Source organism: Myotis myotis, unplaced genomic scaffold, assembly GCF_014108235.1.
Source record: "Myotis myotis isolate mMyoMyo1 unplaced genomic scaffold, mMyoMyo1.p scaffold_m19_p_8, whole genome shotgun sequence".
NCBI classification, from domain to species: Eukaryota; Metazoa; Chordata; class Mammalia; order Chiroptera; family Vespertilionidae; genus Myotis; species Myotis myotis.
In genome coordinates this window covers 50,237,356-50,260,541 of record NW_023416390.1, presented here as the reverse complement: position 1 = coordinate 50,260,541, position 23,186 = coordinate 50,237,356, and the positions used below count along the sequence as shown (strand labels likewise).

Below are 23,186 nucleotides of genomic sequence, written 5' to 3'. Positions count from 1 at the left end.
CTAAAACTAAGTCACAAATCCTTTGTTGACACTTCAGGTATTTTGATAGGTCCACTGATGCCTCTGATGAAAAAACGCTATGCCTGTTAGTAATTGCACATATATAAGAATAAAAGCCATGGATATGGTTGACCCAAATATTTCAACAGTGGGAGCATCAAGACCTGAAATTCATTAAATACATAAAATATTAATTTTTTAACCACGGAGCTTCCTTATATACTCAGTGATATATCTTCAGAGATCATTCAACTACAGAATTTCCAGAGGTTTCAATGAAGCTTAATATCTAGAACTGACCTTGATCTAAGAATGGCTACTACTAGTATATATCTGTCCTTGAATTGTCCATGGCTACAATCTCACTGCCATTCTAGGGAATGTTTGGCATCAAATATTAGAGTGCATAATTTACAACAAGCAGAGGCAGCTTCCTTGGCAAATATCTTCCTACTTTTCTCTAAATTAGGTGCTGGCAATTTGCTAATAGAGGCACTCTTCATCCCATGAATCTAAATTTATTAGAGAAAAAATAACCCTGGTATTATTCCATAAAATTTCTTACAGTAACAAAGTTTATTTTAGTTGCATTAATTAACATCTCTTTGTGTGTTTCCCAGCTTCATGGAGGTATACTAGACAAATAAAAGTTGTATATATTTAAGGTGTACAAAGTCATGATTTGGTATATGTATACATTATAAAATGATTCCACAATCAAGCTAATTAACCACATCTAGTTCTTTTTTGTTTGTGGTGGTGGTGGTGAAAACACTTTAAATCTACTCTTGGAAAATTTCAAGTATCCAGAATAATATTATCATCTGTATATAGTCTCCATGCTATACACGAAATCCCCAGACCTTATTCATCTTATAAATGAAAGTTTGTGCCCTTGACCAACATCTCCCTTCTGTAATCCCCACCCCACAGTAATCTGAGTTAACAGTTCTCAAGTCCCTAAGTCATGACCTATATTTTACTAAAAACCGTGTATCTGTATGTTTTTAAAGATTATACCAAACATTTATGATCAGTTTGCATAGAGACATTTTTTTCTAGGTTCAGTTCATGGTAAACAATGAAAACATTTCTAAGAAATATATCTGCATAGCTGGAAATCATATTTAAACTTGCAGAAATACATTCAGTGAAAATAGAGGAAACTCTGATCTTTAGTAACATTGGAAATGGCAATGGTTCTGGTGAAATAAGTGGCAAATACTGTAAAGAGCATGTTATGAAATTTCAGTCTCCAAACACAGAGGGTCCCAGAATAACCAAGTAACTGCAGGGCTGAAGGGAGGTGAGCCATTCCTGCCTGGAATAAGGTTTCTATGTTGTACATCAGCTCCTCATGCCCCTCAAAGATGGGAGTTAGTCTTCTAGTCATCTTCCCGGTAAGACCAAAAGAACTTCCAAGATTCATTCTTGCCTTGTCAACATGTAACTCAAATTCAAAAATTTTCTGCTCTTCAACTACAGCTCAGACCCCACTACATGTTGTGTGACTTCTGGCTCTCATCTCCCATGAAGAGGGAAATGCTACTCCCAGGGAATCTACAGCTACCTATGGTCAGTTTCTCTGTGCTGTCCAGCTCCTCGCCCTTCTCGGGTCCTGGCTGCGCAGGGCTGTGTGCGGGCTCTGCTCCAGGCACCAGTGTGATACCAGGCCCCTACTCCCTGCACCATCATCTGGGGCACGTTCCCATCACCCCCAGGGGTGTCTGGGGCAAGGAGGACAAGGAAGAGGATGCGAGGACTAAGGGGAAGCTAAGTCCCACGAGCAGCGAGTGTCTGTCAGGAGGCATCACCCCACCTGCTCCTGCAGAGCAGCAGACCCCTTTCCCCAGGGGGCGCAAATGCTGGGGGACCCTGCGACGCAGGGTGGACCCCTGCTCTCCTCTGCCGGCCTCCGGACTTCAGAGGCTCAATCTGGGAGCAGCACAGGTTGGGCATTTGATCCAGGAAGTGTTGGTTCACAACCTTTGGCGTTCCCGGGTTGAATTCAAAACTGTCCCCCTCACACAGGTTTGTTTAACAAGCAAGGGAACTTCGGAACGAGGCTAGTAGATTCTTGCTGAAAATAGTTTATCTCAACTATTAGGGTTTCTGGTTTTTTGTGTTTTTCTTTTGCTTATTTTTATTAGTTTTCATCTTAGGAACAATGAAGACCTAAAATCCTAGTAAGCAAAGCTAATATCCTCTTTTGTATTAATATTGTTAAAGATAGAAATGAGAAGTTTCCAAAACTTTACCTATTTGAAAATTTAGTAATTTTAAATTAAAAGTTATAGATTAGTTTAGGAACGTTTCTCTTACCTTCATTCTTTCAAATTGAGATAGAACTCTAAGTGCCCGAAGGAATTTAATGGACATAAGTAGTTTTAGTTCCTGAGATTTGCCTATTAAATTCAGACAAAATACCTAGATATATGAAAAATAAATAATTAATGGGATTTAGTTTTAACTTTAACAAAAACAATCTATAAAAGAAACTTATCATTTATTAGAAAAAGATACATAGTTAAAGCCTACCAAGAAATATGCAAAAGCTTTACTACATATTTCAATACATCTTTTTTTTTTTAATATATTTTATTGATTTTTTTACAGAGAGGAAGTGAGAGGGATAGAGAGTTAGAAACATCGATCAGCTGCCTCCTGCACACCTCCCACTGGGGATGTGCCCGCAACCAAGGTACATGCCCTTGACCGGAATCGAACCTGGAACCTTTCAGTCCGCAGGCCGACACTCTATCCACTGAGCCAAACCGGTTGGGGCTCAATACATCTTAACAATGACTTATAGAAAGGTATAAGAATATCATTTTGTGTTAAAATCACTTAGAGGATTTAAAGATATCTTCTGGTAATAATACATGTTACTAAAATAAATAATATATATTTTTTATTATTTATTATAATTTATCCTTTATTATAATTAAAGATTAATACTTATATACATTTTTAGTTTGTAATTTGATTAAAAATCAGTTTCATGATTATTTCAATATAATTATAGTATACAATGTATTTGTTGAAACAAAATTTTGAATATATTTACATGTTCCTCTGTATCTAAATATAGTTAAGACAATTTACAGAATTAGATTTTAGAGGAAAGGCATCAAGAAAGATATAAGCACAAAGAATAGAAATATGGTAAGGTTATTTTTCAAAGTAAACATATTTGCATAAAATGATTAGAGGTTAATAAATGTTAATGGAGATTGAGCAAGGTGGAAGAGTTGTGATTAACTTTTATTGTGCCTTCATATTTTCTGTAATTACAAGGCAACATAAATGAAAAATGTGGAAGCAAGAATATCAGTTTGGAAGCTATTGCAGTGATCCAAATGACAATTTTTGGCTGCTGGCATCAGTGTGGTACTGGTGAAGGAATTGATATGTAGTCTCATTCTGAAAATATAATTTAAAAGTTGAGCAAATAGAATGTAATTATTTTAGGATGCTGATAATTTCAAAATATTATGCAATAAGCCTATTTTGTTAACTGTGGGTGCATAGGTGACAGTTAGAATAATCAAGAAATGAAGTGCTGAATTTTAAGTTTTAGAATGAGAAGGAAAGGATAAATATTAAACACTATAAATGAAGAAATATGGGATGTTGGTGACTAAAAATGTATATAGAGAGATAAAGGAAGATACAAGTAAATGGAACAGTAAAAGAGTAAGAGTAATGAAGCAACAGCAAATCAAATAGCTTTAAAAGTGTGTTTTACATACGTACAATAACAACCATGAAGTCCAGCCTGTGCCAGCCATTAGTGAAATAGGCTTTAAAACCATATGCCATCCACTTTAGAAGCATTTCCAGAATAAAGATGTAAGTGAAGATCATGTCAGCATATTCTAATAAGATTTTAATAGTTTTTCTTTGATTGATATATATATCTTCAAAAGCCTATGGGGAAAAAATTTACAGATTAGCATACATTTTTCACATGAGGGGAATGGAATGCCATCTCCAAGAAGCAGATGGTGAGCAAAGTCATAGATTGTAGCCTCAAGGGCTGGTTCACTTCTCTTTCATTTATTCACATAACCCATAAGTATCATTTTCTGATCCAGTGCCTGTAACAGACATCATTAATTGATCCTAGAACCACTTCTTATAGAGTTTGAACCTGGCCTCATAATTGTTCTAAATAGTGACCATATCAGTTAATCAATCTTAATATAAAAGGCAGTATTTTTAGTCACATCCGATGTGGCTCTTATCTCTAATTCCATGTGGCCAATGCACAGATATATGCATTGCTAATAACAAAGCAGATATTGGGGTTTAAATGTTTTTAGAAATCCATAGTGTTATTATAAGAAAAAGTCACAAAGCTTGTTTCACTGCAGGAATAGTCAGGTATACCAGTTAAAACACACAAATATGAAGTGGAACTATAATAGTTTCTCTAAAGCTTCTCAGTTTTAAAAGGTCAACCTTGGTTTTTCTATGGAGGATGGAAAGTTTAATAATGACATTTAAAGCAATTTCATAGTGCTTTTATTTTTGCACTGACAAAAGGCAACAAAGTACTAATAATCTCAGGCAGACTTGTATCAAAGTATATTCAAGGTTAAAAAGTAAACAAAGATTAAAATAATCTTATTCAAAGAATGGTGTGATTTTCATAAACCTACTATTAAACTAAAGTAAATACAAAATGACAATAAAATTACTGACTTAATTGAACCAATTACTAAGTAAAAATGTCTATAAAAGCAAATTATAAGTATCATCTAAAGTTATTTTAAAGGACTTTATTTTATTACTAGAGGCCCAGTGCACAAATTTGTGCATAGGTGGGGTCTGGCGGGCCAGCCCCGATCGGGACCCAATCGGGACCCATCGGGGCCAGCTGTCCAGGAGAAGGGGACACGGGAGCTTGGCCGGCTAGTCTGACCCCAATCAGGCAGGTTGGCCGGCCTCAGTGAGCATCATAGCGACCGGTCATTCTGGTCGTCCAGTCGCTTGGCTTTTATCTATCTATCTATCTATCTATCTATCTATCTATCTATCTATCTATTTAATTTTTGAATAGGCATATAATGCAAAACAATATAAGATGTACAGAAATCTCCACTTTAATTTAAAAATTTAAAAAACAGGCAAAGCTAATCAATGGCAGTTGAATTGCATATACTGGCTACCCATACGGAGTGGGGAAGTGACTGTGGAGGATCAGAATGTGGTTCTGAATTCCTGGTAATGTTCTGTTTCTCAAGCCAAGTGACAATCACACAAGTGCATTTACTTTGAAAATCCTTTATATTGTACAATTATAATTTGTATGGTTTTCAGAATGTGTAATAAATGTCAATATAAAGTCTACTTAAAAACATATGTACTACAAAGTATGGTTCCCAACCATGACTTTATCTTCTCTAGCTTGTGCCTCTCACGGGTAACTATTTCGTATGTATTCTTCTCTGATCTTCTTCAATGAAACAAAGCAAATGATATAATTCTATTTCTCTTGTTTTCCTACCTAAAATGTAGCATGTCATACACTTTATTCTAGATCTTTTTTTTTCACTTCTTACCATATCTTGCAATATCAGCATGCATACAGCTCCTGCACTTTTTAAATAGCTGCACAGTATCCCACGGGATGATAATCCCATAAACACCTATTATGGGCTATTTTTGCTTTTCAATCCTTTGCTACTATAAAAAAAATTATCCTGTGAATAGCTAGAGGTACAGGGCACACAGAGTCCAGATACTGCTTGTTTGAGAGATTTTAGGAAAGTCTGAAGCATGAACCAAGACAGACCATTCATGTGGTAAAGCTACTGGAAATGCGTTGAGTGAGATGAAGTCTCAGGGAATCACCAGGGTGGGGCCAGGTTGATGGAGACTCAGATATGGTCCCTGCCTGCTGGCTCTGTCAGGGGGAGGCTCTGAAAAGGAACAATGGCCTCTTCCAGCACTTCTAGCTGGGAAAAAGCTGTCCCTCCAGCTCTTGCCCTGATGCTGGATAATTCAGTTCCTCCCTGTATGTCCCTGATGACTTTGAAGGTGCTCCCACAATGCAGAAGCTCAGAATGAATGAGTCTAAGTCCATGCATGGACCCTTTAAAACAGTGATCGCCAACCTTTCGGACTTCATGGACCACCAGTGGTCTGCAGACCACCAGTTGGCGACCGTTGCTTTAAGAAAAACCCCCGGGACTTCAGCAGTCTTCTTTCTCACCCAGCCAAAATCCCCACTGGTTTTTATAGCCAGAAGTTATGGAAACTTCTCTTCCTGACACTGGAACCCTGGGCTGGGGGGCCTGGTGTGGAGCTTGGAACCCTAGTTCCTCAGGGGATCCCTCCACAAGCCAAGATATCCCTTCCAACTTTTATCTGCCACACTTGGGTGTGGAACCAGCTCATTCAGCATCTTCATCGCTCCTACCAATCTCAGTATGTCTTCTTCTTTATATCTTTAGCTGTAGGACTTCTGTTTAGCTATATTCCAGGAAGTCCTGAATGATGGCTGTTCTGTAGTTTAGTTGCAATTTTCATGTGGTTGTGGGAGGATGCAAATACCGAGTTTACCTATGCCGCCATCTTGACAGGAAGCCTAAACTTTGTTTCTTATATGAAACTTTATTAAAATAAGAAGAATTAAGTGTCTTTTAACATTCCTTTACCCACTGTTATTAATATATTTTAGAATTGTATTATTCATTTAATATTAAATGATGCCTATACAGATTTTAAAGAAATTATAATGTATGTCTTTTAAAACTAAAATCACAGATTATGAACTATGATGGTATAATAATAAATATTAGGGTGGAAACTAATTTGTTATGGTGACTTTACAAATTAACAGACTTCTGATATACTTTTCCCATAAAAATCTCACATACCCTCACTTACCAGAGCACCTGTGCTGAGCAAAGTGACAAGGCCAATGAAACACTTAAAAAAACTGTTTTCTACAATCTTGCAGCAGGTTTTCCTTATGTTTCGCCAAATTTTTCCTCTCTTGGATTCTCTACTAACTTGACCTGCTGAAGATCTTCGTTCATAACCTGTCAAGAATAAAACTGTTAAAAAAATTCTTGACAATTCATGAAATAAATAAACATCTCAAAGTTTCTACCATGTGCTTTACAGAATCTAATATAGGTGGTCTCTGACTTACAAGCATTTGATTTTTACTCCTGCTGTACTGAACACTGCAATCACTGAGGAAAAAAACACAAAAACTTAACTTGTGATTTGGAAATTAAAAAAAATTATGAAAGGCAGCACATTCCCTAAACCTGCAGGACAGCGTCTGAGAGTAGAATTTATCCCCTACTAGTACTACTACTTCTACAAAAAAAAATTTTCTTTTAATCACACACATACAACATCTTTTGAATATCACATTCATATAACACCTGAAAAATGCATTCTCTAAAGATTCCCATGGCATAACAAGTTTTCCCACTTAAATTCGCAAATATTTATTAAATGTCAAGAGGTATTAATATTAGTTAAATTGATTTCAATCCTTAGACGGTATGCAAATGGGAATTTTGTTTGAGATTAGCTGAGGAGCTAACCTAGATGATGGTGTACTTTGTGAGTAGGGTACATGTGCATGGGTTTTGAACTCTATTTTCTGGTCAAGAGAGTTAGCATAAGGAAACCTAAGGAGAAGAGAATGATTAACCTGTAAAAAAAATGAGGAAATGGTGATGGGTGGAGTTTAAATCAATACTTATTATTTTAGAATTTTACCTAATATCAATGTATATGTCTTTGGTCAAATTTAAAAAAAGGAAATAATTCCTCCCTTGTTTTGGATGAAACAAGTCCTACAACTTAGCTACTAAGAGCAGATGCTTATTTTGAGTATAGAAATTTGAGCATTTAGCAGTTTCCATTTTGATGATGTCCAGTCATTTCAAAGGACTAGAACCTGTAGCCATTTGTTAATCTTCCTAGGAGGGTACTTTTAATTATGTCATTAAGAGATGTATGTTACATATCTTGTGAGTCAACCAACTGAAGCCTTATATTTTTCTTAACAATCATGTGGAATGTAAAAATATATCACTATTACATGATTTGTTTTTCTATGACAGTTAAGGATGCTTTCATATGAATATTTAAATGTTGACTCCATTCCACAAAGCATGAAAATACATATACACATAAGCCTAATTCAATTTGTTTTAACAATCCTATAAAGTAAGTTTTGTTATTACCTTCATTTTACATATAAGGAAATGAGTCAGAGAGAGGGTAAAAGTAGAGCCCTGGGATTTGAATTCAGGCTTTCTGATTCCAGAGCCCACACTCTTTTTTTAATAATTATTTTTAATTTTTATTGATTTCAAAGAGGAAGGGAGAGGGAGAGAGAGACAGAAACATCAGTGATGAGAGAATCATTGACTGGCTGCCTCCTGCACCACTAGGGACTGTTCCCGAAACCCTGGCATGTGTCCTTAACCGGAACTGAAACTGGGACCTTCAGTCCGCAGGCTGACTCTCTATCCACTGAGCCAAACCAGCTAGGGCAACAGCCCACACTCTTAACTACCGCATTAGATTCCCTAGAAAGTGGCCCCATTTCCTTTTTTCCAATGTTAACTTTTTTTCTTGATAGTTATTTTAGTTTTCTGTCAGGATTCAGATGGGCATGTGCACACACACTGTGTGTATTCCTTAGCCAAATTAATAAGTTTTCTATAATTAAAAATATATCCAATAGTATTATTTAGGTTAAGAGAAACTTAGTCTAATCTATACTAATAGTCCCGGATTGTGAGAGGTTTAAACCTGCAGTCGGACATCCCCCGAGGGGTCCCAGATTGGAGTGGGTGCAGGCCAGGCGGAGGGACAACTCCCTCCATCCCTCCCCCCGCTGCCCATGCATGAATTTCATGCACTAGGCTACTAGTTGCAGTATAATATCCAAAGGAAATTTTTCTTACTGTTTTTAGGATGCTTTGGCTTCTCATGCTCATTGATCATTTCTTCTTCTTCAGAGATAGCAATATCAACTGTACTGCATTCAGATGAGCTAGATGGCTTTACTTTCTGAAAAGGAAAGTCCCACCAAAAATGTTAATAAAGTTTCATTCACTCACTGTAGTTACAGTTCATCTCATTTTTAGATAAGATAATTATGAATACCATTATCAGGTTTAAAAGATTTTAGGCCAAGTTCATGATTAATATTAAAATGTGTATATATCTCTGTGATTAATGGTGTTAAAATTATTTTAAAAATTAATTTAAGATAAAATAATTTTTAAAATTTAATTGACTTTTATTTTTTATTTTATTTTTTCCATCACCACTTCAAAAAGAAAAAAGAAGATAAAATGTATGTTAAATTAAAATTGACATTTAGTTAATAACACTGTTCTCCCAAATGATGTATAGGCTATCTCCAATTTCCAAAAGGATTTGAGTTCCAAAGTTTTCTTGAAGTTATTCACAAATTTTCCAGTATGCTATTTCAATTAGATGAATAGCATCAGAATAAATCACCCCTTGATGCTAAAGATGGGCAGACAAGGGTGTACTTAGTATTTACTGTAAAATCCAGTCCAGACATTCTTAGGTATTTCATCATACAGTGAGACTGATTGAGGTTATCCTGAAGCGAAATGACGAAATGGCACAAGGAATAGGGTCAATAATAGACCTGGGAAAGTGGTACCAGGACTATGTAAAGAGGCTAGTTGCAGAGATTGACATTTCCCCCCACTCTATTCTTGACTGAAGTTCAAGACTGGCTAGGATAAGGTAGTCATGACTTTGTACATGTGGTAACAATGCAAGTGCCATGCTTGTCCTCTTCTTAAAATGATTTTCCCACAATGCTTTCTTGCACCTTACTGAAAAGTGGACATACAACATATCATGTTTTAAAATGACCAAGATCCCAAAGTTAATAGCTTATCAAATCATTTTCTAATTTTAAAAATTAAGATATGTGTTTAAAACATTTGGAAGAAAATCAATCTTATTTCTTAAAAATTAAGGAAAGCTCTAGTAGATTATGTAAAAAAGGAAATTATAAATATTTTGTCCTACTTCTTCCTCTTATGCACAAAAAAATGTTAACCAATATAATCAGGAAGCTTTGTTTGCTTAAACCTTAATGGCAATTTTCAGTAAGACAGTATGGTGCTCAATTTAAAAAATATGTCCAACTGAATATTCCTTTTAAATAAATCATTTTTATAATTTCATTTCTCTTAAATTTCCTTTATTTCTGATTAACTAAAGGCTATAGCCATGCACTGATTTAGATGAAGACAATAAACAAATTAATATTATATTTATGTTTTTTTAGAGTTCTTAAAACCATTGCACCTAAACACTTTGATGTGATTTTTTCCAAACTCCTTTTAGTATGTATTATTTTAAATTTACAAATAAATCAATTAAGATTCAAAATTATATATAGTTTATTTTAGTAGAAGATTTAATGGCATGAAAAAATAGCCATGATATATTGCTACATAGTGAAAAGCTATAAAACCCAATTTAAAGTTTGATGTTATTGTTATAAAATTTAGTTACATATTTGTAATTTAAAAAGCTGCAAGTTTAAATTCCAAAGAAATGAGAGTATATATCTCTGAATTACCAAATCACATGTGATTTTTATATTTTATTCTTTGGCACTTGGTATATCAACATCCTAGGTACTCATGAGCTATGTAATCTGGAAAGTGTCTAATTAAATTAAATATGTAACTAAAAACATACAAATATGTGAACAAATCTATGAGTAGCTAACCAATCAATAGAACCAAATAAGTATGCAGCATAAATTACAAACTTCTGCAACCTCAACATATCCAATTATATTTCATTTCTTCCTTCCTTTACCTCTTTATATCACAGACTTTTTAATGAGATTTGGAAAGGAGTTTCCAAGAACATCTTTATGTGATGTGCTGTGATAAATAGAAATTTTGCCCAGAGATGGATGATAGTCAAGGTCTTAAGTAAAGATATAGAATTGTGCTGGAGAGGAATTTTCTCTGTTTTTTTCATAATGGTATTATTTTTTTAAAAAAGAAGAAGAGCCTGAGCCTGGCTGGTGTGGTTCAGTGGTTGAACATTGACCCATGAACCAGGAGGTCAAGGCCCATGCAGGTTTTGCGGGCTTGATCCCCACTAGGGGGCATGCAGGAGGCAGCTGATCAATGATTCTCTCTCATCATTGATGTTTCTATCTCTCTCTCTCCCTCTCCTTCCTCTCTCTGAAATAAATAAAAGCATACTTAAAAAAACATTTTTTTTAAAAAGGAACCTGAGAACCCAGCCAGCATGGCTCAGTGCTTGAGCATTGACCTATGAACCAGGAGGTCACGATTCAATACCCAGTCAGGGCACATGCCTGGGCTGTGGGCTTGATCCCCAGGGTAGGGCATGCAGGAAGCAGCCGATCAATGATTTTATCTCATCATTGATGTTTTCATCTCTCTCTCACCCTTTCCCTTCCTCGATGAAATCAATAAAAATAAAAAAGGAATCTGAGATTGAGTATGCTAAAGAATGAAAGTTTCTCTAAAACAAAGATGCCTTTACTAAAGCTAGAAACCCTCTGAATAATTGAAATTCAACCCCTTCTATAAGGCCAGTTTCAGAAGTTATTGCCCATAGTGGCTGCCAAGCCAGAAGAGGTTTGGAAGATAAGGTGGTGCTGGAGAGTTGGGGACCTGTAAAGAGACATCCGTTGCCTCTCTCTCCCTGGTGTCTATGAGTAATCTGAGAGGAGTCCCTCGTTAGTTTCAACGCAAAAAGCCCACAGTGCCATTGTGATCTAGGTAGATTGTAGCTTTCTATTAAACTATATCTCCTACTAAGACATTATGCTGCTTTCAAATGAATACAATAAAACTGTATCCAGTACGATGTATGTCACATGTGAAAAGCAAGTGAACAGCAATATCTACCCTTCTTTTATAGTTTCTTTTTTTTTTTTTTTTTTTTGTCCAGGAGTTTATAAAGCTACAACTGTTCCCAAATCAAACCGTTGGTTTCTCTCTATTCATTAGTCCAATTTAATTACATATGTTATAAAATATGTTGCAGAAATGAACTGACAAGAATCTTACAATTTTAGCAAGCATTAATGTATCTTAGGATGTTGTAGTCCAATCTCACAATTTAAAGATGCCTAGAAGAGTTTAATGATTTATCCAGTAGGACAAATTGATTTTGAAAATTTAGTTTTCTTCAGTATGCTTAACATCACCCTACACTGCCTGTTTATTAATATATATATTATTTTATCATGATAATATCCAATTTTTGTGAAGTGCTTACTATATTATGGGCATTGTTATATGCACTACTGTTCTTAATCTTTTTTTTATTTTTTTATTTTTAAATATATTTTATTGATTTCAGAGAGGAAGAGAGAGGGAGAGAGATAGAAACATCAATGATGAGAGAGAATCATTGATTGGCTGCCTCCTGCATGCCCCACACTAGGGATCAAGTCTGCAACACCTGCATGGACCGGGACCTGGGAATAGAACAGTGACCTTTTGGTTCATAGGTCAACACTCAACCACTGAGCCAATCTGGCTGGGAAATCTTTCTTTCTATTAGAAATAGATACAATTTTATCCTCATCTATAAACTGAAGTTTATAAAGTTTAAGCAGCTTGATCAAGATCATAAGATCAGGAGTAAAGAGTGCTATTGCTAGGATTGAATGGGCAATGTAACGCTGGAACTTCAGTGCTGATTCACCTTCATATCAACAATGCCCTAAATTAATAATAAGCAATCCAGATATTGAAATATCTTACCTCTTTGCTGCTGCCGTAACCTGATTTGCTCTGAATCTCCTTATTATCCAGATTTTCTATATCAGATTCTCCGGAAGCAATTGGTACAGTTTCAGAGGCACTTGGACTGGGGATAAGTGACTGACTCTCATTTTCAGTCACTGTGGTTTTCTCTGTGCCACTGCTTTTTCCCTTGTCCTTGAGGACATCTTCAGTGTTGCTCAATTCAGAAAGAGTATGGCCAGAAATATTCTCTTTAACATGCGTGTCATTTACATTGTCCACTGTGTCCTTGGGAACATTTAGTCTTTTACATAATATTTTAGAAAGCACATTGCATATCCCTTTTTTAATTCTTGCCATTGCACACTGGAGATTTTTGGCTTCTTCATTCTCTGCATGCGTTGCAGCATTGCATGAGCTAAAGGAGATCACCAAAGCCAGAAACAGGTAAAGTATCTAAAAGAAGAAGTAAATGAGGTTAAGTGAATCTCATTTTTTCAGCTAAGATTTGAAAACAGCATATTAACTATAATACCATTCAGTTCATACTCATCTATAATAGGTCAGGTGCTGTGCTAGAGATTTGTATAGTTAGAACTCAACTGAAGGTCACAACATTCTATGAAATATTTGTTTCTCTTTTCTAGAGGAAACAGGCAAGTTTTATAGATGTTAAATATCAAAGGTCACACAGATTGAAGTCAAGTCTGTTTTATTTTAAAGCTTGTTTTCTTTTACTGAGCCAAGCTACCTCTGGCAAGGTGAGAAAATGAATTGCTACTCAAAGCGGCTGACTTCTGCTCTATCCCAGATGTATAATGATATCTTCTTGGATTCTGCAAACCCATAGGGAATCTCCCTGGGAGGCATCTACTCCTGGTTCTGTGGCCCACATCTAATATTTCTGGACCTATGCAAGGATAGGGGTTGGGTAGGTTAATTGATTACTTTTAGTAATAATTTTGGCCAAATAAGAGAAATAATAGAAAAATTATTATTAATAATACTTGCAAGTTATTCAAACTCTATGATAATATATATTTTGATTTTACTATCACTAAGAAATATGATCTATGTATGTTCAGTTTCCAGAGAATCAGATTTTCATCTTGTTTATAGTTATAAGGTATAGATGCTGTTTTTGGATTCTAGTGTTGAAAATTAACATCAATTATTCTCTTAGACTTAAAGTAATAATTTGAGCATAATTGTCTATTATGGAAGTTTCCTCTTCTATCTTCAGATATATGAGCTTAAGAGTTAGTTCATTTTATGCTTTACATATTATTTTAGAGCACAAAGTTCAAATGGCATGCATCATGTGTAAGAATATGTATATATAGTAAGTCCTCATTTAACATCATTCATAGGACCTTGAAAACTGTGACTTTAAGTAAAATAACATAAAACCAATTTTAACATGGGCTAATAGGTATAAGAGCTAAGTTATTACAGCATATTTCTGGTCACAAAACATCACCAAACTTCTAAGTAAAGATCCAAAACATTTCTACTAGTAAACAATAAAATAAATGTGAGCTATACACACATGTAAAAAACATTAATAAAAACAAGACAATTATTTTCCAATCTGCTTATTCGACTTCAGGGTCATGGGTGGGTGGCTGAAACAACATTATGTGAATGACATTATTGAAGGAACTACTGTATATAAACTTACATAACGTTTTTTTGCCAGTGTTTCTGATTTTTTCAAACATTAAGATCTACTCTTAAAAAAGTATACTGACAATTAATCTATACTAATAAAAGGGTAATATGCTAATTAGACCAGGTCAACTGGACACCTTCCGGATGTCTGACTTTCTTCCGGACAAAGCCACAGTGGCAGGGGCTAAGGCAGAGGCAGTTAGGGGTGATCAGGCTGGCAGGGGAGCAAGCAGTTAGGGGCAAGATCAGGCCAGCAGGGGAAGGCTGTTGGGAGCGATCAGGTTGGCATGGGAGGGCAGTTGGGAGCAATCAGGCTGGCAAGGGAGAGCAGTTGGAGGCAATCAGGCCTGCAGGGGACGGCAGTTGGGGGTGATCAGGCTGGCAGGCAGAGGCAATTAGGGGCAATCAGGCAGGCAGGCAGAGGTTGTTAGGGGTGATCAGGCAGGCAGGCAGAGGCAATTAGAGGCAATCAGGCAGGCAGGCAGGCAAGTGGTTAGGAGTTAGTGGTCCCTGATTGTGAGAGGGATGTCCCACTGCCGGCAGTCAGACATCCCCCAAGGGTTCCCAGATTGGAGAGGGTGCAGACCAGGCTGAGGGACACACACCCCTGCACGAATTTCGTGCACTGGGCCTCTAGTGTGTATATAAAATAAAACAAGTCTATGAAGATCTCCAAACACTCATTTGTTAAAACTTCTCTCAGAATTGTGCATCTATGTGAAGAGATGAAGTTCTCAGATACTCTAATTACTGTCCTTCTCATGCATTTACACACCCAAGAAAACATGAACTGCCCACCATATAGTGTTCAGTCCTAATGGACTGCTTGTACCTATATCTTTATATATATATATATATATATATATATATATATATATATATATATATATATATATATATGTAGGTAGGAATAAAGTTCAAGTAAGACTCATATGGAAAACTAAAATTTTATTGCAAATATTGTCATCACATAGATAATCATAATCTTTGCAATATTTTGGTGGAGCAATAAAATGTGGATGGCTCAAAATTGGAAATTTCTTACAGGTGATAATATCTGAACAACTGATAATATATTCTAGAACCTCCAGTGACAGAGTCTCTGAGGGCAAACTGAAAATGAAAAACAACACATAACTGAAAATACAAGATCAAATGCCAATATCCCCTGAGATTCATGTGATTTTTCTCATGTGATTTTTCCTCCCTTGACAAGCTCAATGACCCTTATAGGAACTTCACTATTAGCCTCTCCGTCATTCTCAAAGGACAATAAGTTCAGGATGTAAAAGAGCAAGACCAAATATAATTTAAGGTAGTTGGTTGTTTCTTTTTCCCTGCCACCTCCCCCCTTGGTTTGGTTAAGTATTAGGCATGGTGACAAATAAGAAAAGGGTGTTAGGTAAGGATTTCATGACGATAAGCTTCATAAGAGCAGGAACCACATTTTCTCTTAAGTAGACAGCTAGCACGATGTGAAGCACAGCCTTAGTGATAAACAAATACATGTTGAAAATGAATTAATCGTAGAATAAATAAAAGAATAGATTTTGTGCCAGAATTTGGACAAGGAAAATTATGCTACAACAATTATATTTTTAAGAGCTTACAATCTGAAATTTTTTATGTCATGGATACACACATACACACACACAATTACCCACACGCACATATACATGCATACATATATATGTACTAGGAATGTCACATATGAAAATAAAGTTCAAAATACACTGGAACTTTGGGGCAAATGAAGAACTTTTACACTGTAGAGTGTTTCTGCTTTGTTCAAGTGTGCACTGAACTTAAAATAGCCTGGTCACTTGAAGGATTAAAAACGAAAAACAGGATGTGTAAATGACCAAAGCTATGGAGGATTCATGACCTCTCCTAATTTGAGGCGTAATAAAGACGGGAGGGGAAAAAAACATAAATTATAAACTTAGGGTTACTTTTTTTCAGTCACAGTGTTATAATGAAGGTCAAACCATATATTTATTGCTTTGGGGTTAAGAGATGAAAGGTGAAGTAATATATATAAAACAAAACAGTGGGGTCTAACTTATCAGGTTATTATTATTTTTTAGTCTTTTGGAAAATGTACTTAATGTCTATCACTTATGAGAAAAAAGCAAATATTTGAGTCCTGTTTTTCCCCCCATAATAAATTTTTATTTTATAAGCCATTCCTTTATCTTAGAAAAAGTAAAAGCTACTTATTCAATTCATGTAGTGCCACTTCAATGACTGGATATTTAAAAGTGAAAGCTTTCTCTCTTAATTAATGCATAACAGTTTTATAGAACATTGGTTTTCAAATTTTGCTGCACAATTTAATCAATTAAAAATTCCTAAAAAATCCTGATGTCCATGTATCAATAAAATCAGGATCTTTGGGAATGGATCCAAGGCATTATATTTTTATTAATTCTACAGGTAATTCCTACATACATTCAAGTTTGACAGTGTTATGCATAAGTGGTTCTTAAAATCTAATGTGCATACAAATCATCTGTGGATATTGTTAAACTATAGATTCTGCTCCCATAGGTCTGGATGGGTTCTGAGAGTCTGCTTTGATAACTATCCCCCACATGATGCCAATGCTACTTTGAGTAGCAAGGTTATAAACCACTGCTATCCAATAGAAATATGATGCATGTCACATTTTTCAGTAGCCACATTCAAAGCATAAACAAAAACAGTTAAAATTAATCTACTAACAGTTAATTTAACTAAATATATAAAAATATCATTTTAAAATGCAATTCAATAAAAATCATATATATGTATATATACGACCCTAATATGCAAATAGACTGAACAGTGGAACAACCGAACAACCGGTCGCTATGATGTGCACTGACCACCATGGCACGCTTGTGGAACATGGCGGGCGTCAGTCACAGCAGGATGGTAGAGCAGGTGAGCAGAGCACCAGACTAAGACAAGGTGCCGATCGCTGTCATAGGGGCGAGCCTCTGGTGGTTACTGAAAATCCTTTGCTCCCGTGTGCCGTCCTGCCTGGCGCTTATACCTGCTGCCGGTGCTGGCCCCGCCCGCACCCACTGCCAGCGCCCAGCACTGGTCCCGATCACTCGGCACCATCAGCAGGTGTGAGCGGCCGCTGCTGGCCCAATTGCCCCTCAGGGCTTCTCCACCTAACCCTGCTCCTGAGGGGCGTTCAGGGCTGGCAGCTGCTACTCACACCTGCTGCTCTCACCCACTGCTGGTGCTGACCCCCTCGCACCTGAAGCTGGTGCCAGAGCTGCTGCTTGCACCCACTGATGGTGCTGCCCTGCTTGCACCCACTGCTGGTATTAGCCCCAATCGTTCTGCACCATCAGTAGGTGCGAGCAGGGCTGGGGCCATCAGACCATGGGAGCTGTCGAGGCAGGGGTGGGCCTGCTGGCAGACAGGGGACTGGGGACTGCAAGGGGAGGGGCTGGGAAGGGGCACAGAGGAGGGCTGAGACCTGCCCCTGTGCCCACTACAGTCTCATGGCCCATAGTTACTTTCAAGGTGCAAGAATTCGTGCACCAGGCCCTAGTTATTAATAAAGTAATTTACATACTTTTTTGGGTAAGACTTAAAATCCAGTGGATAGTTTTACACTTGGCGCATACCTCAAATTAGACCACTCATATTTCAACTGACCAGTAGCCACTGGAGTCCATGAATGAAAATATTAGACTATACTTCATCAGTTTCCTAAGGAAAATTTTAAACCATGGGTTACTTACCAAAAGGTTTCCAATTAAAATGACCATCATGTAAAAAGGAACACAACTGAATTGGCCTGCTATGTCAAAGCAATCCCATAGAGTCTCTACCCACTCTCCACAGAGAATCCGGAACACATTCAGAAAGGAGTGGAAGAAGTCACTCATGTGCCAGCGTGGAAGTTGACAGTCTTTGTCTAAGTTGTAGACATATGCTTTGTAACTCATACCAAGCAGCTTTGTGCCGACCACAGCAGAAAAGAACAGGAATGTGGACAACAGCAGGATCAAGTCTTTCAGGGCCATCAGTGACTTTATAAGAGTCAGTTTCAGAATCTCAAATGTTGGCCAGTATTTCCCCAACTTGAAAATTCGCAACTAATAGAGTGATGTAAAACACAGGAATAAGAAACAAAATGCAAAAAAACTTGGTTATTCATTATGATATACATTTAAAATCTGTATCAGCATTATACGTATTCAAATATATAGTATTTAATGTAATATTCAGTTTTGAACATTTTAATATTAAGCTCTAACAATTCACTTTATGGACAATTCTAATACAAAACATACCTATTCTATAACTTTTTACAAACAATTCACACATATTGATCTGTCAATGCCCATTCAATATTATGTTACAATTACTCTAGCTATTTGTTTTAATATCTGGTAGGGCAACTGTCCCTTCTGTTTTGCTTTTCACACTATATTGGGCATTTCCCCACATTCTGATATGTAGATGATATGGAAATAAATCTGTCATTTTCCACTGAATTCCATTAAAGGTTCTATTGTGTGTTTTCCTTTTAAAAAAACACATTAAAGGCCAAACACAACATTCCAGGTTTAGTTTGAATATTTCCCTTCTTTTCACTAATGCTTTTTTAATTGGTACAGCACAGATTACCTTAACATTTTAGCCACCTAAAATGAACTTAGTCATCTAAAATCCACACATCATTTTTATGTGCACTATCTACTGTCCTTAACCTTTCCTAGAATATATTTGGCTTTCTGGATTCAAGAGTAGGACTTTACATTTATCCAAATAAAACTTAATCATCTTTTATTCATTCTGTTACTAGCCTTTCAGATATTTTGATCCAATCTTTGATCACATTTTCTGCATTTTCCAGTGTTGTTTCTTACCTAAACTTGATAACTACATCTTGTACATATTTCTCTCAGTCATTAGAAAAGCTTATGGATGAGGATTAAAACAGCTTGCTCTTGATTCCGGCTTCATTCCTTCAACTTATTGCCAGAATGTGACAATATATTACTTATCAAATGCTTAATATTTTCATAAATAGCATTCTAATCACATTATTACCTTATCTAGTTTTCTGATTCTTAACATTAACCTTCTTTGCGGACATACTGATTCTGACAGTAATTTTTATAACAACATTCTGCTGGCCTGACTGCTGTTATATAACGTTTTCTGCCCTGCATTTAGAAATAACTGGTTCCAATTCCTTAGTTACACACTGACATTCAGCTCCTGGGGCTCTTCATTACCTTGCTCCTTAAAACTGGCCCAGGACCCCTGGCCCTGCTTCCTAGAACTACATCTCAAATTTGCTACATATATGGCTTATTTTTTTTTGAATGCTTTGGTTAAATAATAGCATTAGAGACTGCATACTTTTTCCCGGGGCAGTATTAACTCATGGAATACTCCAAATGTCCCAATGGTATTTCTATTACTATTTTTTCATTTTATGTTTGATAAAACTGAGATAAATTTTCATAAAATAAGATTTAGGTCTTGGATTCTACTTACCACCCTGAATAATCGAAAAACATCCAGCCCATGAACATTCGCTAGAAAAAGTTCTGCTAAACCAAGGAACACAATTATGCTATCATAAATATTCCAGCCTACTTGGAAATACCCATATGGATGCATGGCAATTATTTTAAAAATCATTTCTGTCGTGAAAATTCCAATAAAAACCTAAATAAAAACAAAACACATGGATGAGAATATGATTGCAATGGCTCTTTGGAACCCTCATGCACAGAAACTGTAACTTTTTAAAGCCACAATCTTCACAGTTCTTCTGTCAATATCTGATTAGTTTTGGAGTCTATTACAAGAATCATACATTTTATTTAATAATCTAATATTAAACACTATATATAAAATCATCAATTACTTTTTAAAGCCAGTCTGGAAGAAAATAAAAGAATATTGGAGGGTAGAAAATCTTTTCATTTTGAATAGTTTCTTTTGGTATATGGACTATTTGTTAAGATATTTAATTTTTCAACTTGCAAAAGAATAAAAGAAGTACATATATGATCCAGAAATAAACAGAATGAAGCTATGAAAACTGTTTTCTGAAAACTATATTGGAAGAAGTTATTTCTACCAAATTATGGTTTTGGTATCAAGTAAATGTATAATTCAAAATTAGTAGCAACATGGCTGTTTGTATGAATACCAAGTAACTAACCAATAACAACTTAATAAAAGGGAAAGAAATTAAACACTATATATTTAAAAACATTTGTTTTTAAATGCATACAAATCTGTTTTGTCTTTTGCACTGTATGGGATGAAAAAGATAGGTGAATCCCACAACACCTTGCAAAGGATAAGCTCCAATCTAAGGCACAGACAGGCGGTGAGAGCAGACAGGGTCAGGTGCAGTTGTAATCAGGATTCACAATCAGATGTCATCGAAGAACATTTGTCTGCTATTTGACTTTTACCCTATTCTGATCTATGGGGATATGATGCCCAAGAGAGGGTATACTTGGGAAAAGAGAGGAAAGAATAATTTCATGACTGCTAAGCAGCTGGCGAGGAATCCAAAATTTAAATGGCAGATTTTTAAACTCTAGGTATTAACCTATTCAGTGATAAGAACATTTACAAAGCAGGGCTGGGGATGAAGTGGGGAAGCATGAACACAATACTTTTTCTTGTGTTTATATAATGCATTTGCAACATATTCAAGTTATAAAATAATAATGGGATAATGACAACTAAAAAAGATTGAAATTACAAATGAAAGTAACATAGAATAAGAGCCTTACCAGGTTTCCAATTCTGAGAACATAGAATGTTGTTTCACTCATTGGATAGCATTCCATGGCCAAAAAACATATGTTTAGAATTATGCATATAGTGAGAAAAAGATCAGTAAATGGATGCAACATAATCACATGGACAAACTCTTTCAACTTTAACCAACAGGGAGAACAATTCCAAATCAAGAAAATTTTAGCAAATTTATACCAACACAATGGACATCTCTTCTGAGATTTTGTATGCTCTGCAATGAAAGAATAGTAAAGTGAAACTTTAGAAAGTTGTCTAAGTATAACTAATAAGAAATGTTGACTTTTGCATATACTAGTAAAGGGAGGTTTGAAACTAGACTTCTGATTTGGAATTAGCAAAAAAAAAAAGAAATATTTTATACTAATAAGTAGAGCAAAGTAAATTTCTTCTATTTTTTTCATGGAAGTTGAATTAGACAAATGAAAATGAGACAAACTGTCTAGTGGAAGAAAAACATAGGAGTATCTGTCAAAACAACAAATATGGAATATAGCTGAGAACATTGTAATTTATAATTCCTATATTTCTGTACTTTACAAAATAATGCCTTTTAATACTGGCATAATAATGAGTTACCGGTTGTATGTTTAAAAAGCAGAGTCAACATAGAGAGAACCTTAATATATTAACGCTTTCCAATGTTAAAAACACTATATTTATGGAATTTTTCTAAATTGTTCATCCTAATATTCTACTGTTATTCCTTAAATTTTAGTTATCATATAAAATTCTGAAGTCATTATAAAATTTCTTTAAAAGTGAATCTTATGAATAGTACCTTTCATAATATTTTTTACTAAATATTTTATCTAAAATATTTTTAACTAAAAATATTATCCAAATATTTTTTACTTTACCTTCTCTATGTCTGATAGTAGCATCATCCAACATATCCACAGAAGTGATCATAAAAGTTGGTGATCTTTTCTTCATTTCTATTTGTGTGGTCTTGGCCTAAAAAGAAATTTGATGAGTATAATAATGGCTTCTTCCCAAGATTACAACTATAAGAAGGATTTTAACCTCTTTAAATTATGCTAATTTTTACTTCCAGAAGCTTTTTCTTTTTCTTTTGGAAAATGTGTATAACTTGCAACTTGACAAAATAATTGTATCCTATGAGGTCAACTATAATAGGAGTAAATCAGAGAATGATAGTGGTTTTACCCACATTTAACAAAGAATTCAATGTATAGCTTAAGATTATTGTGAAATATCCAGTTGGTAAGCATGCTATTGAATAACAACAGTATTCCTCTAACACAGGGATAGGGAATGTCTGGCCCCTGGGTATAAGGCCCATGAAATTATTTGATCTGGCCCTGCCACGGCATAAGGAGTGAGTTAATTACATGTTTGACAAAACATAGCAGGATAATTTTTAAGTTGATAATTTTGTATGACACGCAAATGATGTTATAAATATCCAAATGGCCTTTGGCAGAAAAAAGGTTCCCCGCCCCTGCTCTAACATCTTAAATTTCTTTTCTTGAGACTATGTTAACAATATAACTTTGCAAATTCTCTTGACAAAATAAAAATACTTACAATGCAAATGAAATAAGTCTGGAAGAATATCAAGTAATAGATTTTTTTTAAAATTGTGTTGTTAGAACATATATGATAATCCCATAAAGGAATCACTTATTTCTCTTGAATAACAATTTTAAGATACCCTCTGCTTTGCTGATGTGGCTACATAGGGTTAAAAAGAATCTTTGCATTGAAAAAGCACTCATGACCCCTAACTTTGATGTCTAGATTATAACTTCTACACATTCAGTGTTACAAATATAGCTCAAGATGTTTCTAGTGACCATGTATAAACTTCGTAATTGGATTTAAACTGTAAGAAATTCATAATGGGTAATGATATTACACCATAGATTTCCCAAGAGTTTTCACATTTGGCACACACAAAGAATAATC

General features: G+C 35.4%; 1 protein-coding gene across 1 annotated transcript in view; it reads right to left on the bottom strand.

The window, feature by feature from the left end:
* The window catches only part of SCN7A (sodium voltage-gated channel alpha subunit 7), an 87,744-nt gene that overhangs the window by 12,185 nt on the left and 52,373 nt on the right, over positions 1-23,186 (bottom strand). The window contains exons 12-20 of the mRNA XM_036319674.1: positions 22,115-22,211; positions 21,230-21,468; positions 19,968-20,141; positions 18,197-18,553; positions 12,801-13,238; positions 8,949-9,054; positions 6,898-7,052; positions 3,757-3,930; positions 2,323-2,427 (exon numbers count right to left, since the gene is read on the bottom strand). Of these exons, the coding sequence (XP_036175567.1) occupies positions 2,323-2,427; positions 3,757-3,930; positions 6,898-7,052; positions 8,949-9,054; positions 12,801-13,238; positions 18,197-18,553; positions 19,968-20,141; positions 21,230-21,468; positions 22,115-22,211 (1,845 nt within the window). The remainder of the gene's footprint in view (positions 1-2,322; positions 2,428-3,756; positions 3,931-6,897; positions 7,053-8,948; positions 9,055-12,800; positions 13,239-18,196; positions 18,554-19,967; positions 20,142-21,229; positions 21,469-22,114; positions 22,212-23,186) is intronic.